This window comes from Babylonia areolata, chromosome 9, assembly GCF_041734735.1.
Source record: "Babylonia areolata isolate BAREFJ2019XMU chromosome 9, ASM4173473v1, whole genome shotgun sequence".
Classification (NCBI taxonomy): Eukaryota; Metazoa; Mollusca; class Gastropoda; order Neogastropoda; family Buccinidae; genus Babylonia; species Babylonia areolata.
In genome coordinates, this window is record NC_134884.1 from 14687716 (window position 1) to 14705215 (window position 17500).

General features: G+C 44.3%; 1 protein-coding gene across 1 annotated transcript in view; it reads right to left on the reverse strand.

Moving 5' to 3' along the window:
• Positions 1-12116: 12116 nt before the first annotated feature.
• LOC143285740 (uncharacterized) overlaps positions 12117-17500 on the reverse strand; it is a 30589-nt gene continuing 25205 nt past the window's right edge. Inside the window, exon 2 of the mRNA XM_076593152.1 lies at positions 12117-14064. Coding sequence (XP_076449267.1) covers positions 12677-14064 — 1388 coding nt within the window. The 3' untranslated portion in view covers positions 12117-12676. The remainder of the gene's footprint in view (positions 14065-17500) is intronic.

A 17500-nucleotide genomic window follows, 5' to 3' on the forward strand; every position in this document is an offset into this window, starting at 1 on the left:
ACATTGTACTCTGCTGCACTCTACTGTACTGCTCTATACTCTACTGCACTCTACTGTACTGTACTGTACTGTACTGTACTGCACTGCACTCTACTGTACTGCACTGTACTGTACTGTACTGCACTGCACTCTACTGTACTGCATGTTTCTGTACTGTACTGCACTGCACTGTACTGTACTGTACTGCATGCACTCTCTGTACTGTACTGTACTTGTACTGTCACTGCACTGCACTGTACTGTTCGTACTGCACTGTACTGCACTGTACTGCACTGTACTGCACTGTACTGTACTGTACTGCACTGTTCTGTACTGCACTGCACTGCTCTGTACTGCACTGTACTGCACTGTACTGTTCTGTACTGCACTGTACTGTTCTGTACTGTACTGTTCTGTACTGCACTGTTCTGTACTGCACTGCACTGTTCTGTACTGTACTGCACTGTACTGTTCTGTACTGCACTGCACTGCACTGTTCTGTACTGCACTGCACTGCACTGTACTAATCTGCACTGTACTGTACTGTACTGTACTGTTCTGTATTGCACTGTACTGCACTGTACTAATCTGCACTGCACTGTACTGTACTGTACTGTTCTGTATTGCACTGTACTGCACTGTACTAATCTGCACTGTACTGTACTGTACTGTACTGTTCTGTATTGCACTGTACTGCACTGTACTAATCTGCACTGCACTGTACTGTACTGTACTGTACTGTTCTGTATTGCACTGTACTGTACTGTACTACTCTGCACTGCACTGTACTGCACTGTACTGTACTGCACTGTACTGTACTGCACTGTACTGTACTGTACTGCACTGCACTGTACTGCACTGTACTGTACTGTACTGCACTGCACTGTACTGCACTGTACTGCACTGTACTGTACTGTACTGCACTGTACTGCACTGTACTGTACTGTACTGCACTGTACTGCACTGTACTGCACTGTACTGCACTGTACTGCACTGTACTGTACTGTACTGCACTGCACTGTACTGCACTGTACTGCACTGTACTGCACTGTACTGCACTGTACTGTACTGTACTGCACTGTACTGCACTGTACTGTACTGTACTGTACTGTACTGTACTGTACTGCACTACACTGCACTGCACTGTACTGTACTGTACTGCACTGTACTGCATGTTTCTGTACTGTACTGTTCTGTATTGCACTGTACTAATCTGTACTGCACTGTACTGCACTGTACTGCACTGTACTGCACTGTACTGCATGTTTCTGCACTGTACTGTACTGCACTGTACTGTACTGCACTGTACTGCACTGTACTGCACTACACTGCACTGTACTGTACTGTACTGCACTGTACTGCACTGCACTGTACTGTACTGTACTGCACTGTACTGTACTGCACTGTACTGTACTGTACTGCACTGTACTGTACTGTACTGCACTGTACTGCACTGTACTGCACTGTACTGCACTGCACTACACTGTACTGCACTGTACTGTACTGCACTGTACTGTACTGCACTGTACTGTACTGCACTGTACTGCACTGCACTGTACTGCACTGCACTGTACTGCACTGTACTGCCAGACTCTGTTGTTTTTGCTGCACCGCACCGCACTGCAGTATATCATATTGCATTGTAATGCATTTTTACTGCATTGTGCGATGCTTTACTGTCCCGGCTCAGTGCCGCTAAACTGCACTGTAATACACTCCCATTGCAGATCTTCTATATTTTTGTCTCTTTTCCTTTCCCCCAAACCTCCCCCCCCCCCTCCCGCAACCCCCCCCCCATCCCTCCCCCCGATACAGCCACCCACCCGCTCCATCCCTTCTTCGCTCCCTTCTACTAAAACTAATTCTCCCCATTTTTCGTGTTTTTTTTTTTCTTTTCTTTTCTCCTCCTTCCTTCCCTACTTCCTCTTCTCTGTTTCCTCACTCATTTCTTTTTTGAATCTTTCACTTGCCGCTCATTTTCTCTCTTATTAAGAAAAAACAACAACAACAAAAAAAACCCACCCAACTTTTTTCTACCATGTTTTAAGCGTTTTTCCACCTTCCCTTCCCCCTTCCCCTCTCTACAGTGACTCGTCACTAACACCGATACCGCTTCCTTCAAAGTGGGTGGCCCGGGCAGTGTCTGTCAAAGTGAAGCCGTTTTACAGCCAGTTGTGGCGGTTCTTCGTTATTGCCCTATACTCCAGAGGGCATTGATGGGAAGTAAGTTAGTGAGTGAGTGAGCGGGTGAGCGGGTGAGTAAGTAAGTAAGTAAGTAAGTGAGTTAGTGAGTGAGTGAGCGAGTGAGATAGTAAGTGAGTGAGTTAGCGAGTGAGTTAGTGAGTGGGTGAGTTGAGTGAGTGAGTTAGTGAGTCAGTGAGTGAGTGAGATAGTGAGTGAGTTAGCGAGTGAGTTAGTGAGTGGGTGAGTTGAGTGAGTGAGTTAGTGAGTCAGTGAGTGAGTGGGTGAGTTGAGTGAGTGAGTGAGTAAGTGAGTCAGTGAGTCGGTGAGTGAGTGGGTTAGTAAGTAAGTGAGTGAGTGAGCGAGTGAGGTGGTAAGTGAGTTGAGTTAGCGAGTGTGTGAGTAAGTGAGTGAGTGATTGGGTGAGTTGATTGAGTGAGTGAGCGAGTGAGAGAGCGAGCATGTGAGTGAGTGAGTGAGTGAATGAGAGAGTGGGTGAGTGATTGAGTTAGTAGTAAGCGAATGAGTGAGTGAGTTAGTGAGTGAGTAGGTGAGTGAGTAAGTGAGTGAGTAAGTAAGTTGCTAAGCACTCAGCTGCAAAGTGAGCACGTCACTGCCGGCTGATTTGCCTCAGCCAGTCAGGTTCTCCAACAACAGTTTCAGTTTTCAGTTTTCAGTCCCACGGGCGTGTCAAACAAAGCGTGCGGGCTGCTCCATCTACGCCACAGCAATAAGATGATGACGTCCATTCATCTTCATCGCCACCACGTACGCCGGAGTCTTATAAAGGCAAAAAAAGGCAATTACTTTTGGAGTTACATAGATCATCATCATTATCATCATTATTGTTATTATCATCGTTATTGTTATCATTTTCATAATGATGATGATGATGGTGATGATGATGATGATGATGATGATGACGATCTTTTTATGTTTTTGAATGAAACGAAACACCAACAGCGCGTGTTATTACACATGAGCGGTTTTCCATAACGGGTACCGGGTATCAATCCCGATTCGGACATTGACCTGAAGTGAGACATCTGCATGGAGCGCCTTGACAGAATTGGACTTCTGATCCAGCGTTCACCAGCGGTCTGAGTTCAATGTCCCCGTTTCGGCATAATGTTTTGTCTTTAGGACAGGCACTTTACTTTGATTTTCCTCACGCAACCCACGCGTGTATGGGTGCCTGACTATGGTTGGGAAAGGTTAAATCGGCAGTAGGAGAGCACTGGGCCCCGCCTTCCTATACCGAGTCCTAGACACAGAGGATATGAAGTCCCTGCCTCGGTAGTTGTAAAAAGTTTTGGGGGACTTTTAACCCTTTTCAATCTATCTAACGCGCGAATGTTAGTAAACTTCTTTTGGTTAACATTTTTTTTTTTTCGTAGTTTTAAGGGCATCTGTAGATTTTCCAAGAAAGATCAACTTTCGGTTGGTTCCAGTTTTGATATATTTTTTTGATTTAATGTTTACCAATTTGATAATTTCATTTAAACAGAGGCATCGTCTAATGGGTAATATTTTTGTTTTGTTGTTAGCGTGAGTGTAGATGTGTGTGTGTGGGGGGGGGGTGCGGGGGGGGGGGGATGAGGGTGTATTGAGGGTGAGGTGTGTGTGTGTGTGTGTGTGTGTGTGTGTGTGTGTGTACCTATTTATATGAATGCATACACATACCAACAGATCTATTTGTGTGAATAAGTTTGCATGTGGATATGCAATATTATTTTGTTCACTCCCCCAAGCATTCCACCCCCCACGCCCCCCCCCTCCCCCCTCACACACAGAGTGTTCACGGCTTCTTACAATCATGCCCAGACACACACATTCAAGTACGGATCTGAACAATCAGGAACAAAATTAAACAAAAAAATCTTTTTATTCACGCAATAATTAAAAAAAAAAAAACACACTTCAGGGCAGGTAAAGACTGCAAAGAGTTCAAATAAATGTCTAATTTACTAGGATACATGAAATTAGAAGCTGCTGCAAAGTTCTCCCAAAATAAAGAAATTAAAAAAAAATAAATAGCTGACAAATCATCAATACTTTTCTGTTGATAAGGGGAAAAAATGGATGATTTTGCATGATCTGGTAAATTTGAATAGTCATGACATAATTATAATTATTATAGGCATGTAATGCTCGTGATATGTCATTATCAGGGATGATGAGGAATTGACACAGACAAGTGATTTAAACCGCTGACCAGTTGTGGGTTGCAATTAACATGGATAAGTCTGTAATGGAAGTAGTAGTAGTAGTAGTAGTAGTGGTAGTCGTAGTCGTAGTAGTGGCAATAGTTGCAGACGTAGTGGTATTAGTATTAGTTGTATGTGCGTGAGTGTGTGTCAAAAAGGTGTCCGGCTGATTGACCACGGAATTTCTAACAGTAGTAAATGCGTGTTTTCGTTCGTGCATGTGCGTGTGCGTGTGCGTGCGTGCGTGCGTGCGTGTGTGCGTGTGTGTGTGTGAACATTGCAACATGCGTCAAGTATCAAACATAAGAACATTTTGAGCTTAAATAATCCCCCCAAAACAAAGAAACGCACACATCGTTCATAAAAAAAAAAGAAAACGAAATAAATCAAGAAGATGCATGGAGTCACACTGCACAAGCGAAATAAAAACTCAAGCCGTTGTAACCTCAACAATCAACTGCATAACCTGACAAATCAACCACTACAACCTCAACAACCAACGGTAATGACCTCAACAAATAAAGTAACCTGAAACATCAACAGTTATAATCTGAATCATCGGTTAACTTAACCTGAGTAAGCTACATTCCTAAGATTCAGTCCCCAAGGTTTTTGTGCTTTATTGTGGAAGTTGATAAGTAACGCTACTTTTTCTCCGTCTTCTTCCTCTTTCTTACCTTTGTGCTTGTTCTTGTTGTTCGTCTGAATAATCGTAACTCGGATAGTCATAATTATTCAAGAATTTGAAATAAACGGATAACGCCATGTAGAATATATAATTGTTCGTTCAAGAGAAGTAGGCATAATGGTGGTAAACTGTGGATAAAGTCCATGTGGAGTGATGGCGTAGAGGTAACACGTACGCCTAGGAAGCGAGAGAATCTCAGCGCGCTGGTTCGAATCACGGCTAAGCCGCCGACATTTTCTCCCCCTCCACTAGACCTTGAGTGGTGGTCTGGACGCTAGCCATTCGGATGAGACGTTAAACCGAGGTCCCGTGTGCAGCATCGCGCCCTCCCTGGGGAGAGCAGCCTGAACTTCACACAGAGAAATCTGTTGTGATAAAAAGAGAAATACAATACAATACAAAATACTGCAGGACTTGGCATTCCGAGTGTTATTCAGTTCGTAAAGTATGCCACGTTTTCTGGAGAAGATTTGGGGACATGCTGGTGGATTGTGATGATTCAAAATCATCCCAAGGCAAGGTAACAGAACCACTTGGATGGGTGGGTGGGGGGTGGCGGGGTACTGATTGGTTGAATTCGGTAATTTGTTAACACTGCACTGAATAAAAATGTCACATGTACGGGTGCAGTTGAAGCTCAGAGATAACTGTTTTACTTTTGAATGAGCAGCTTGTTCTGTTGCATTTTGTTGAGTATATAATGAGGATCAGAATTTACGAACAAACTATTTTATCCCTCTCTGTCTAGAAATAACTGACTCTAGTAAAACCCAGAGTGGATAATTATGCCTGTTGGCGTTAATTGTTTTAATGGTTTTCTTTGAATAAGTCCAGTGTGAATATCTACTGTCGTTGATACTTCAATTTAAAAAAAAAAGTAAGTATGTCTGCCACCATATAATAAATCCAGAGTAAATATGTACACATTAATGTTGTGATACAACTCAATCAGGCCAAATTACGTTTGATGTAGATGTTCGTCTTTTGGTAAATACCCAGTGGAAATTTGCATTGATGATTACTATTATTGCTGATATTGCGATTTGACCATGGACACGTCAGCTGTATGACTGGCATCATCATGTGCAAAATGTTAGGGGTTACCTGACTAAAACAGACCTGACCTGGAATAAATGGGCTGCTGCTGCTTTCATGAAAACTACAATTCACAAACAAGTACTATCTGAAACGGCAGTTTAATTCAACCACCCAAGACAGGCATAACCGTCTGTCAGTTGGACAACAATATACAATGCCTTTTTTAAGTGAGCAATGTTCACATTCAAGGTAACCTACAGCGTACGCACAAAACTTTATTTTTATTTTATTTTTTATACTTACTTGCAACATTCAAATTCGTATAGCTTCAGATGACAGAAAAAAGGGAATATTTGGCAAATTCGCATTAATGTAAACTATGATTCTCTGAAAAACGCAGTTTTTGCAGAAAAAAATGCACATTTAAGTGCCGTGTGTTAAAAACGTTAAATGAATCTCCTTCTAAACAGTTCTTTGAAGGTCTGTTTACTACAAACGCTTTGAGCTGTTTCAGTCTTTGTGCAGTTAAATCTGTCATGTTTTGCGCAGCGGACATAGTTCCATGGGAAGGAAATACCACTCCTTACATAACAACCGAGAGATCAACTGGGAAGCTTAAACAAACTTATCAAACAGGGAAGAAAACAAACACGACAAGAACAGTTAGATAAAAACACAAACACGGCTATTGGACTAGATAAGCAAACGACAAAAACCTCGTTTGCGAAAATGCAGAATAAACTGTGATCTGAGTAGTGTCACTCAACAGGTAGTGCAACTGATAAACTCTATTGATCTTCTCCGAAAAGGTGTCATTCGTCGGAATGTGTTAATCGACGTGATGTCAGTAGTATGTGGCTACATGATCTGATCATATGTGCGTACAGAAAGAATGATGGATGACATGAAATAATCAGGATATGATTCGTATACAGTTTATGTATAAAAAAAAAGAAGAAAAAAACTTGTTGTGCTTGGAATTATCGTGTTAATAAGTTAAATGAAATGTACAAAATATTCTATATGTTATAGGTACGCAAACACGCCATCTACAAAGAGTCGCTAGGTGTTACAGTGAAAGTGTGACGTGGGGGGATTAAGTAGGCACAAATTGATAATTAACCGTAGAATATACCATCGTGATCAGGAACAATAAATAGATCAATAAATAAAGCAACTTAGAGGGATCGATATTTACACGCGGAGGGAGGTGAGGTGTGAATTCACAGTCTAATACTTGGCAAGAGCACCAAATCTATATTTAATAAATTACTGCGGTCAGGTAGTTTGTGAAGACAAAATATTTCTACAGGAAAGAAATAAAACAAATTGCAAATAAATAGTTCTGCTTTCGGGATGCTAAAAATCAAATGACAAAAGTGTGCATCTGGATCAAAATAAATACTACACAAGCCATGGATACTACAGACTGTTCAGTAAACTCACACTCAAGGCAAAAAGGCACATCAACACATTTAAGTGAAAGCAAGGTTGGGAGGTTCTCACAGCTCAGGTCCATCTATCTGCTCATAAATATGGAAGACAATACAAGCATTGGAAAACATTAATGCTTATGTTACAATTACAAAAGTACCAAAAAAAAAAAAAAGTTTTGCAGCTTTGATTATATGAGTCAAGGCACTAATATGCACAAACTGGAAAACAGAAAAAACAACATATGCAATTGTCTCAAACAGGCACCACGTTTTATGTAACACCAAGGTCACAGCTTCCTAACATCTACTTAAATTCATTGGACAGTCAGCCATTAAATTGTTCATATTTTATAAAAAATAGATTTTTTCCATCTTTGCATAGTTTAAAAAACAAACAAACATTGTATTGTGCAAGAAAAATTAAAACCCAATACTGACGGTAACAATACAGCGATGTACACAAAAATAGAAGGAATGCTGAGCGCAAAAAAAGAAAAAAAAAAAAAGAAAGAAAACTCAGAAACATTTAGATATTTTTGCTCGTTACAGAAATCTTTGTGAGGCCTACTGAAGTGGCCTCGTGACGATGGTTACAGCATGCACAGATAAACAGACAAAAGGCAGTCGCTGTACCTCAGAATGAGATAGTTATGGAAACACGACTGACAATACGGGGGTAAGATATGGAAATGTCTCATCTCCACTATAAATAACCATATGAATAATAGAATAATAATCTGTAGTGTGGAAGGAGATGGAAGAAGAGGACAAAAAGGATTATAGTATTGATAAGTATGCTGAACTGGCACGTTTCACCCCCACTTAATTCTAAGAAAAATCTTCCTTACAGTAATGTGCTCTTCAAAACAATGAGCCCGCCAAGCAATACACCATCAGAAGTCTTTTAACCACCCTTCCCAGCTGTTCCAGGCATTCACATCATCAAAGATACATTCCTAAATATCAGAACCTTCTGAACGGTCAGCTCTATGACCCAGCAAAAGCTGTCTCATCAGTCCGTGTTAACCACTAAAAACGTTCACCAATGCCACTTGAAAGCGACGGCATGAAAAAAAAAAAGCAACTCCAAACACGATTGGCTATACAAAAATCACGTGCCAAATCTCGTGCGGGGCACAAGATCGGCGTGTCAAAGTAGGCCACAGCACACAAATGTAACAATGAACAGTGCCGGTGGCACTGGTGAATTTTGGTCCGTGTGGTGATTCAATGATCATGAACTGTAATGAGATGCTGGGTGGGTGGGTGGGAGTGTGGATGAGTCAAGAGACAGAGGTTTAGACCGGACGATCATTGAAAGTAACCACAAACAAACAAACAAAGCAATGAGAAAACGTGTTCAAGATAAACCAGCTCTCTCTCTGAACGATCCAAATGACCCGCCAGAAGACGCCTCGTGCCTGACCAGAAAGTCACGTGCTGTGACTGATGTCTGCAGTACCATCACCAACACCATCACTTTATATAACAACAAATCAAATAACTGTGTAACTATAATAACTTAAAAAAACAAACAAAAACAACCTAACAACATACACGGATCAACAAAAGAAAACACATGGGGTTTCAATCACAAACACGTATTGCTAAAAGAATAGCTCAATCACAAAAATCCCCTCAATGCCATAATAACTTATATAAAGAGGGGTGTTGGGGTCAATTCCAATAAATAAGTTCGTTTTTAACATGCTTCGTTTTGAGTTTGGAAAACAGTTCAATAAATTAAAAGACCAGGATAAGTTAATTAGAAATAAATAACTGTACATAATTATAACACATACACGTGACATCACTTTATCTTAACAAAGGGAGGGAACCTCAGGCCATCAAATGAAGCCGAGGACTGGGGGAAAAAAACAAACAAACAAACAAACAAAAACCACCCAAAAAGGGAGACAAAATATACACAAGGCTCAGAGACATCAGCCAAAAGTGGACGGAGAGGGGAGGGAGGGGTTGGGGGGGGGGGGGAGCTTCACATTACAAGCTGTATGAGAAAAGGAAATTGGGCCACACGCTCTCTCCCAATTATTTCACTTCCGTTTTCCCTAGCCAATATTAATAACGATAATAATAATAATAATGATAATGATAATAACAATAACAATATACTATGTCATGTGTAGCATAAAAATCAGCAATACTGACACGTGTTTGATGCCTTAATTCCTGCTGATGCGGAGAAATACCAGCTGGCAAATTTAGTAGTCTAACACCAATTTACAATCACCTCTAAATTTAGAAAATTCCACGAGTACTTTTGTCGTTTTCTAACATTACTTTGTCTTTCAGTTTATAGAACGCTCCAGGTGCTTCTTTGATAATGGTTTGGAGGAAAAGAGAAGATAGCAGCAAAAAAATAGAAGAAAAAAAAGGTGAATGAAGAGAAATGGATTGTTAAATATGAAGTGAATTTTACATGGAGAATGATTAGATGAATGATGAAAGGTTATGAAAAAATTTGGTCCACAAATACCGAATGGTCAGACATGCTGCTGCCAAAGAAACCAAAATACATATCGCCAAAGCGGTTGTTGTAATGTCTCTAAAAATAACCGTCAGAATGCAATGGCAACGATTTGGCAAATCTGGAATTCCTTTTACTGAAAGTAATAGATGTTGTTCGACTCCAGGAATACAAGTAAAATAAAATACCGACATGGATACAGACAAAACAGTACCACGTTGTGGAAAAAAAGACATAAAAACGGATATTCTGATTACTACAGGACACATTATGAACAGGTTTTATATACACAGGCTTTAACCACAGAAAAGTTTGGGTTTCGTTTCTCCTTTCAGCTTCTCGGAGCTGTTGTCAAAAGTGTTAATCCCAATGAGTTAACAAGCGTTGTAGTCTGACAAAATACCACTTATGCTTTAAATGGACGGTTCTGCTTAGCATAAAACAAAATATCCATAAAAATGATGTCAAAAAGATAGCTCCAATTCCTTTGAGCTTTTAAATCCAATAACGAAACATCGGTTAAAATATTACAATTTTGACACGTCAGGACATATTGCTTTGTAGACAACATTGAACATCTGGTATTTAAACACAGCAGCAATAAAAAGCAGTAATGTTATTTAGAATATAAAATGTCTGTTCGATATCGATTTGATTGCATCAGCGGTCATTTGAAGGCATCAGATCATTTCGAACAGCAACCAGCCAACATGGTCACATTGTGTAGAACTTAGGGATCATATTCCCTGGAACATGTAGGAACTTGACCAAAACGTCATCAAATCAATTTCAAAACGTCAAGCCACACATATAACAGGAAGTTATACCGCTGTACATGAAATTGACATTGTCACAGAGAGAGAGAGAGAGAGAGAGAGAGAGAGAGAGAGAGAGAGACAGGCAGACAGACAGAGAGAGCATAAGAAATTAAATAATAACAGTAACAAATTCAGTAACACACCCACCACTATACCGCGTCTCAAACGGACGAGTTATATATATATATATACAAAGAAACAAACAACGACGCATGAAACTGCGTCTCCTCCTCACTAGCAGAAAGCGACAGACATGATGCCAGCCTGACCAGCATCCATCGGCAACCAGGCTGCTGCCAGTGACCATTCCCAATCAGGGCAAGCCGTTTTTAGCATGCAGACATGCTGAGCTGATCTTTCATCGTATCGTAAGAGTTCCTCTCCCCCCCCCCTCCCCCAGCCCTCCCTCAAACCATTCGTCTGTGTAAAAGACACACATTTTCATTTTGACCAAAACCACATTTGATCAATTCCAGTACGTCAGCACTGTTAATGTTCCTGGCTTTTTTCTTTTCTTTTCTTTTTTTAATGGAGAATGTTCTCCACGAATCCAGCAGTCTACACAAGGGAAACACTTCATGCACTATAGGAGGCTGAGACTTGCTGCACGCAGCATTCGGTCGTACTTTGTTCGATCCACAGGACGTCAACGTTTTGACATGACCACAACAATCCGCTCAACACCAGTAAAGGCGAATTCAGCAGATTCAGCAGAAAACGAACTTAAAACAACTACAACACGATATACTCGTGGAGGTGGGTGGGGTGGGGATTGAGGAGGGTTCAGTGGAAACAGAATTGTGCGTTCTGCCAAATGACAGAACAGAACAAGGGCGACGCGCTAACCCTGGGGTACGCAGTTTCCTGCAAGGAAATTGTGTGTTGACAAAAATAAAGCATTAAATAGAACACAGTGTGTGCTTTCTGGTTATTCCTCTTGTCGTCACAGCGTGCAAGCAATACTTGGATACATAAACAAAAAAGGTTGTTAAATTACCTGGTTAGACCAAAATAAATATATTTACATATCGGGCAAAGAAAGAAAATAAGTTAGAAAGATGTTTGAAAGCAATAAATTAATTGTAAAGAAGCCAAAATAACTTAATTCGTCAAATACAGTTCGTTGGATACTCTGTTGTTGACATAAGAACCCGACAGAGAATCTGTTCATGTGTCTTGGCACAACGTTGTTTTGTTTTTAATGTTTGTTACTGTGTTGTTGTTGTTGTTGTTTGTTGGTGTTTTTTTTTTTAAGGTTTCACCACCTGTGAAAATCGACGAAAAATAATAGTTCGGAGGACGAAAGAGCTCCATCACAAGGATGTGTCTTCACAGAGTTCCAAATGTGTGAATAGGAAGGTAATGCACACCGCTTGGTGACAACTGGTGACCTGGGGTCAACACGAAACTGCGATATGACGCTGTGTGTGTGTGTGTGTGTGTGTGTGTGTGTGTGTGTGTGTGTGTGTGTGTGTGTTGTGCTTTTCCCCAGTCTATTCAGACTGTCATGACCTTGCTTCAAAAACCTTTTCTATCATCAGCGCAAGTCAAGCCCAGAACAGGTTTGGCAAATTAGCTAGCTAGCTTCAACACAGCATCAGCGTAGCGAAAAGAAAGTGCATCAGACTTGGTTCACGTTTAGGGATGGACAATCCGAAGACACGCTGGGCAGAGGAAGAGGAAGAAGAAGAATTACGTGGTTCACGTTTAGGGATGGACAATCCGAAGACACGCTGGGCAGAGGAAGAGGAAGAAGAAGAATTACGTGGTTCACGTTTAGGGATGGACAATCCGAAGACACGCTGGACGCAGGACGCAGGACGCGGTAGGGGAAGAATCCCCTAGCACTCAGCAGACACCTGTCTCCTGAGCGGTCGGAACCTTTCCCCCCTCATGCAGGACGACTCCTCGTGCTTGTACAGGTAGGACTTGAGGGCGAAAGCTTTCCCGCAGCGGCCGCACACGTAGGGCTTCTCGGAGCTGTGGGTCTGGATGTGGGCACGGAGGTTGGACTTGTCGGCGAAGCTCTTGCCGCACTGCGGGCAGGCGAAGGGCTTCTCCCCGGTGTGGGTGCGGATGTGGCCCTGCAGCAGCCAGGGCCTGGAGAAGCGCTTTCCGCAGTGGGGGCACGCGCAGCCCTGGTTGTGCGTGCGCACGTGCATGCTGAAGGCGGGCATGGACACGTAGACCTTGTCGCAGTGCGGGCACTTGCGGGCCTTCTTGTCGCCGTGCGAGCGATGGGTCTGGCGGTGGCGGGCCAGGTTGGAGGAGGTGCTGTAGCGCTTCCCGCACTCCTCGCACGTGTGAAGGTCCTCCGTCAACAGCGGGGAGGTGGAGGGGGACAGGGCCGGAGGGGAGGAGGTGGGCGAGACTGGGGGCAGCCCCGCGGCGAAGAGCAGGTCGTTGAGGGACCTCCGGGGTTCGTAGCGCTGGGGAGGAGGGGGAGGAGGAGGAGGAGGGGCGGTGGGGCTGGTGGTGGTGGGGGTGGTGTTGGTGACGTTCACCAGCCCTCTGTCGTGAGCCACTTCCTGCAAGGTGGCCCGGCGGTGGTGATCGTCGTGCTGGGCGCGAGGAGGGGGAGCGAGAGGGAGAGGTGGTGGGTGTGGCTGGGACTGAGGAGGTTGGTGGGGAGATGGGGCGTTGTAGGGCTTGTGGACAGACATCTGAGGACCATGCAGCTGCTGGTGAAGGTGGGGGTGGTGGTGGTGGTGGTGGTGGTAGGCGTTGGGGTGAGGAGGAGGGGGGTACTGCTGCATGGGCACCTCCACCTCCATAGCGTGCTCCGGCACGTCCCTGCCCGAGGCTTTGCGAGGGCTGTCCGTCATCAACTCGTACAGCACGGGCGGCTCCTGGACAGGCGGCTCTCCCCGGGCCGGGGAGGTCTGGCTGTAGTCGTAAGGAACCGCCTCCACCTCCGCCTCTGCCTCCACCACCTCCTCCTTGCCGCCACCACCACCAACAGCAGCAGCAGTGTACCCCGTCTGCTCCGTCTCCTTGCCCGGCAGCTTGCGGCCCCCTTGCGTCATCAGGTCGTACAGCAGAGAGAAGTGCGCCTGGCACTCGGCCCAGCCGTACTCCACTTCCGGCGGCAGGTGGCTGCGAGCCTCGTTCTGGGTGGAACATCCGCTGTCGCTGTCCCCGTCCGATAGGCCCCCGGCCTTATCCTGCCCCTCGCTGTCGGCCGCCGTCACTGTGCTGGACGCCGATAGTGGCGGGGAGCGGGCTTCTCCTGTGAACAACACACACATAATAGTTTTGGGTGTTAAGTCAGTTTTTTTTTTTTTTTTTTTGGTGTTCAGTAAGTTTGGGTATTAATAGTCAATTTGTTTTGGATGTTAAATCTGTTTTGGGTAGTAGGTCATTTTGGATGATAAGCAATTTTTTTTAAACACAAGATAGAATTGGGTGGAAAGTCAGTTTTGGGGGTGTTACAAATCAGGTTTGGGTGATAAGTCAGTGTTTGGTTAATTTGATAAGACAGTTTTGAGCGAGAAATCAGTGTTGGCATATGATGCCGAGTCAGTGCCAACGTTTTCAGTTTTGGATGTTAAATCAGTCAGTATTGCGGTCCTCGGTCGCTTTGGCGCGTTGTGTTAACTTGGGATTTTAACCAGGTCAGTTTCTGGGGGCTGGGGGTTGATTCAATTGATTGGCCTTCAGAAAGAGAAAGAGAGGGAGAGGGAGAGAGACAGAGAGAGAGAGAGAGAGGAGAAGAGACAGACAGACAGACAGACAGACAGAGAGAATGGCTGATTGACTGACAGACTGACAGACATAGACACACAGACAGAAACAGAGACAGAGAGGCTTCTCCTCCTCCTCCTCCTCCTCCTCCTCTCCTTCTCCCCTGTAATCATCATCATCACCTTGTTCTTCCATGACTGTCTCAAGGTTTAACCACCCCCACGCCCCCACCCCCATCCCCCATTTTACTCGCTCCTTTGGGTGGCCGTGGATCTTTTACACGAACGACTGCATTCTTTAAAAAAAAAACAACAACCCCAAAAACAATGACATATATGCAGCCATATTCCGTTTTCGTAGAATTGGGGGACACGTGCCGTAAGAGAGGTTTTTCATACGCTGCTGATTAAAAAACCTTCGTGTGAACAGACGATGCGCGAAGCACTGAGGACGGCTGTTGACCGAAAAAACTGGGGCGCTTTGACTTCCTCATGCTTCGCAAGGCGTGCGGTGGGGGTGTATGTGGGTGGGTGAGGGAATGGAGGGGGGGGGGGGGGGGTGGGAGCGAGGGGGGCTGCGTGTGGTAGCAAAGTCTGTCCGTTCTCTGGTGAGAGACATCCCCGGAACGACATCGTCAGGTGGTAAGGTAGCCAAAACTGCCGACGCCACTTCTCACATCCAATCCATCGTGAGGATTCCCATCACTGCTGACCTGCCCTTTATACATTTCCCGCTGACACCACCACGCCTGAAACACCGATACGACACGCACCTCCCTTCCGCCTCCCTTCACTCCCCCCCCGCCCCCCTTCTTCCAGCACTGCAACCCGGGAGGTGGAAGTGAAACCACGTGGCGATCTGAAGACTGCGGCATCTTCCCGGAGCGCACTTTAGACCACGATTCTCTCTGCAGGTGATGAAGTCTGGAAGTAGAGTAGACCACAGGGCTGGGGACGATGGGGGTAGTGGCAGGGGGTTAGGGGGGTTGGGGGGGGGGAGGGTAAGGCGGTGCTGTCAGCTGGTGGGGATACACTCTTCTTCTTCTTCTTCTTCTTCTTTTTCTTCTATTTCTTCTCATCCTTCTTGCTTTTTTCTCCTTCCTCCTCTCCTTCCTCTTCTTGTTCCTGTTCTTCTTCTTGTGGTTCTTGTTGTTGTCGTCGTCATCGTCGTCGTTGTCGTCGTTATTTGTTGCTGTTCTCCTCCGTTCCATTTCATGAACTCGTGCTGGGGCCACTTACTGGCGTTCTTAGCTTTTGCCAAGACGTCCAGAGAGTTCACGAAGCCGTTTTAGGTTGGTCTGATAAGAGTATCTCGGTATCTGCAATGCGTTCTCGTCTTGTTTGTGCTCATTGTTCGAATTAATTTCGCTTACCCTGAGGTTAATAAATGGAAAGGACATAATCTCCTGCTCAGAAATAAGCGTATTACTCCTCTCTTGATACGCACACTGTCTGACTTACTGTTACATTGAAGGTGCAGACAGACAGAATGACAAAACTTCCTGGTTGTTTCTGGGCCAGCTGATGGGTCTCCTCCTCCTCCTCCTCTTCCTCCTCCTCCTACTGTGACACTACATATCATGACCCGTCTCTCCATTCCTCTTTTTTCTTATCACCCTTCTTCTCCACCCCCGAATCTAAAGGAATTGACATGACAACTACTTACAGTAACAACAGGGAAGAATACTTTACAATTACCATCTGTAAGAGGAAGACAAAGTTATTTTCTATACCAATTTTTACATTGATTGGTACACGTACCATTTCAGCACAAACATTTAATCAATCATAAATCAACTGGCACTCTATCATCATAAATGAATGCACTATTTTTGGTGTTTCATGATTCCACCCTTTCCCTCTACGTTGCTATTCGGAGATTAACATTATTCAGTGAGAGAACAAGTCACATTCTACCTGATTTACCTTGGTTGAAATGTTAAAGGTTCCATGGCCTTTTTCGGTCATCATGGCAGTGAATTCACATTGACTACTTGCAATGTCCAGGGTCCCATTGACTACTTGCAATGTCCAGGGTCCCATTGACTACTTGCTATGTCTGGGGTCCCATTGACTACTTGCAATGTCCAGGGTCCCATTGACTACTTGCTATGTCTAGGGTCCCATTGACTACTTGTTATGTCTGGGGTCCCATTGACTACTTGCAATGTCCAGGGTCCCATTGACTACTTGCTATGTCTAGGGTCCCATTGACTACTTGCTATGTCTAGGGTCCCATTGACTACTTGCTATGTCTAGGGTCCCATTGACTACTTGCTATGTCTATGGTCCCATTGACTACTTGCAATGTCCAGGGTCCCATTGACTACTTGCTGTGTCTAGGGTCCCATTGACTACTTGCAATGTCCAGGGTCCCATTGACTACTTGCTATGTCTAGGGTCCCATTGACTACTTGTTATGTCTGGGGTCCCATTGACTACTTGCAATGTCCAGGATCCCATTGACTACTTGCTATGTCCAGGGTCCCATTGACTACTTGCTATGTCTAGGGTCCCATTGACTACTTGCTATGTCTAGGGTCCCATTGACTACTTGCTATGTGTAGGGTCCCATTGACTACTTGCAATGTCCAGGGTCCCATTGACTACTTGTTATGTCCAGGGTCCCATTGACTATTTGCTATATCTAGGGTTCCATTGACTACTTGCTATGTCTAGGGTCCCATTGACTATTTGCTATGTCTAGGGTCCCATTGACTACTTGCTATGTCCAGGGTCCCATTGACTATTTGCAATGTCCAGGGTCCCACTGACTACTTGCTGTGTCTAGGGTCCCATTGACTACTTGCTATGTCTAGGGTCCCATTGACTACTTGCTATGTCTAGGGTCCCATTGACTACTTGCTATGTCTAGGGTCCCATTGACTACTTGCTGTGTCTAGGGTCCCACTGACTACTTGCTATGTCTAGGGTCCCATTGACTACTTGCTGTGTCTAGGGTCCCATTGACTACTTGCTATG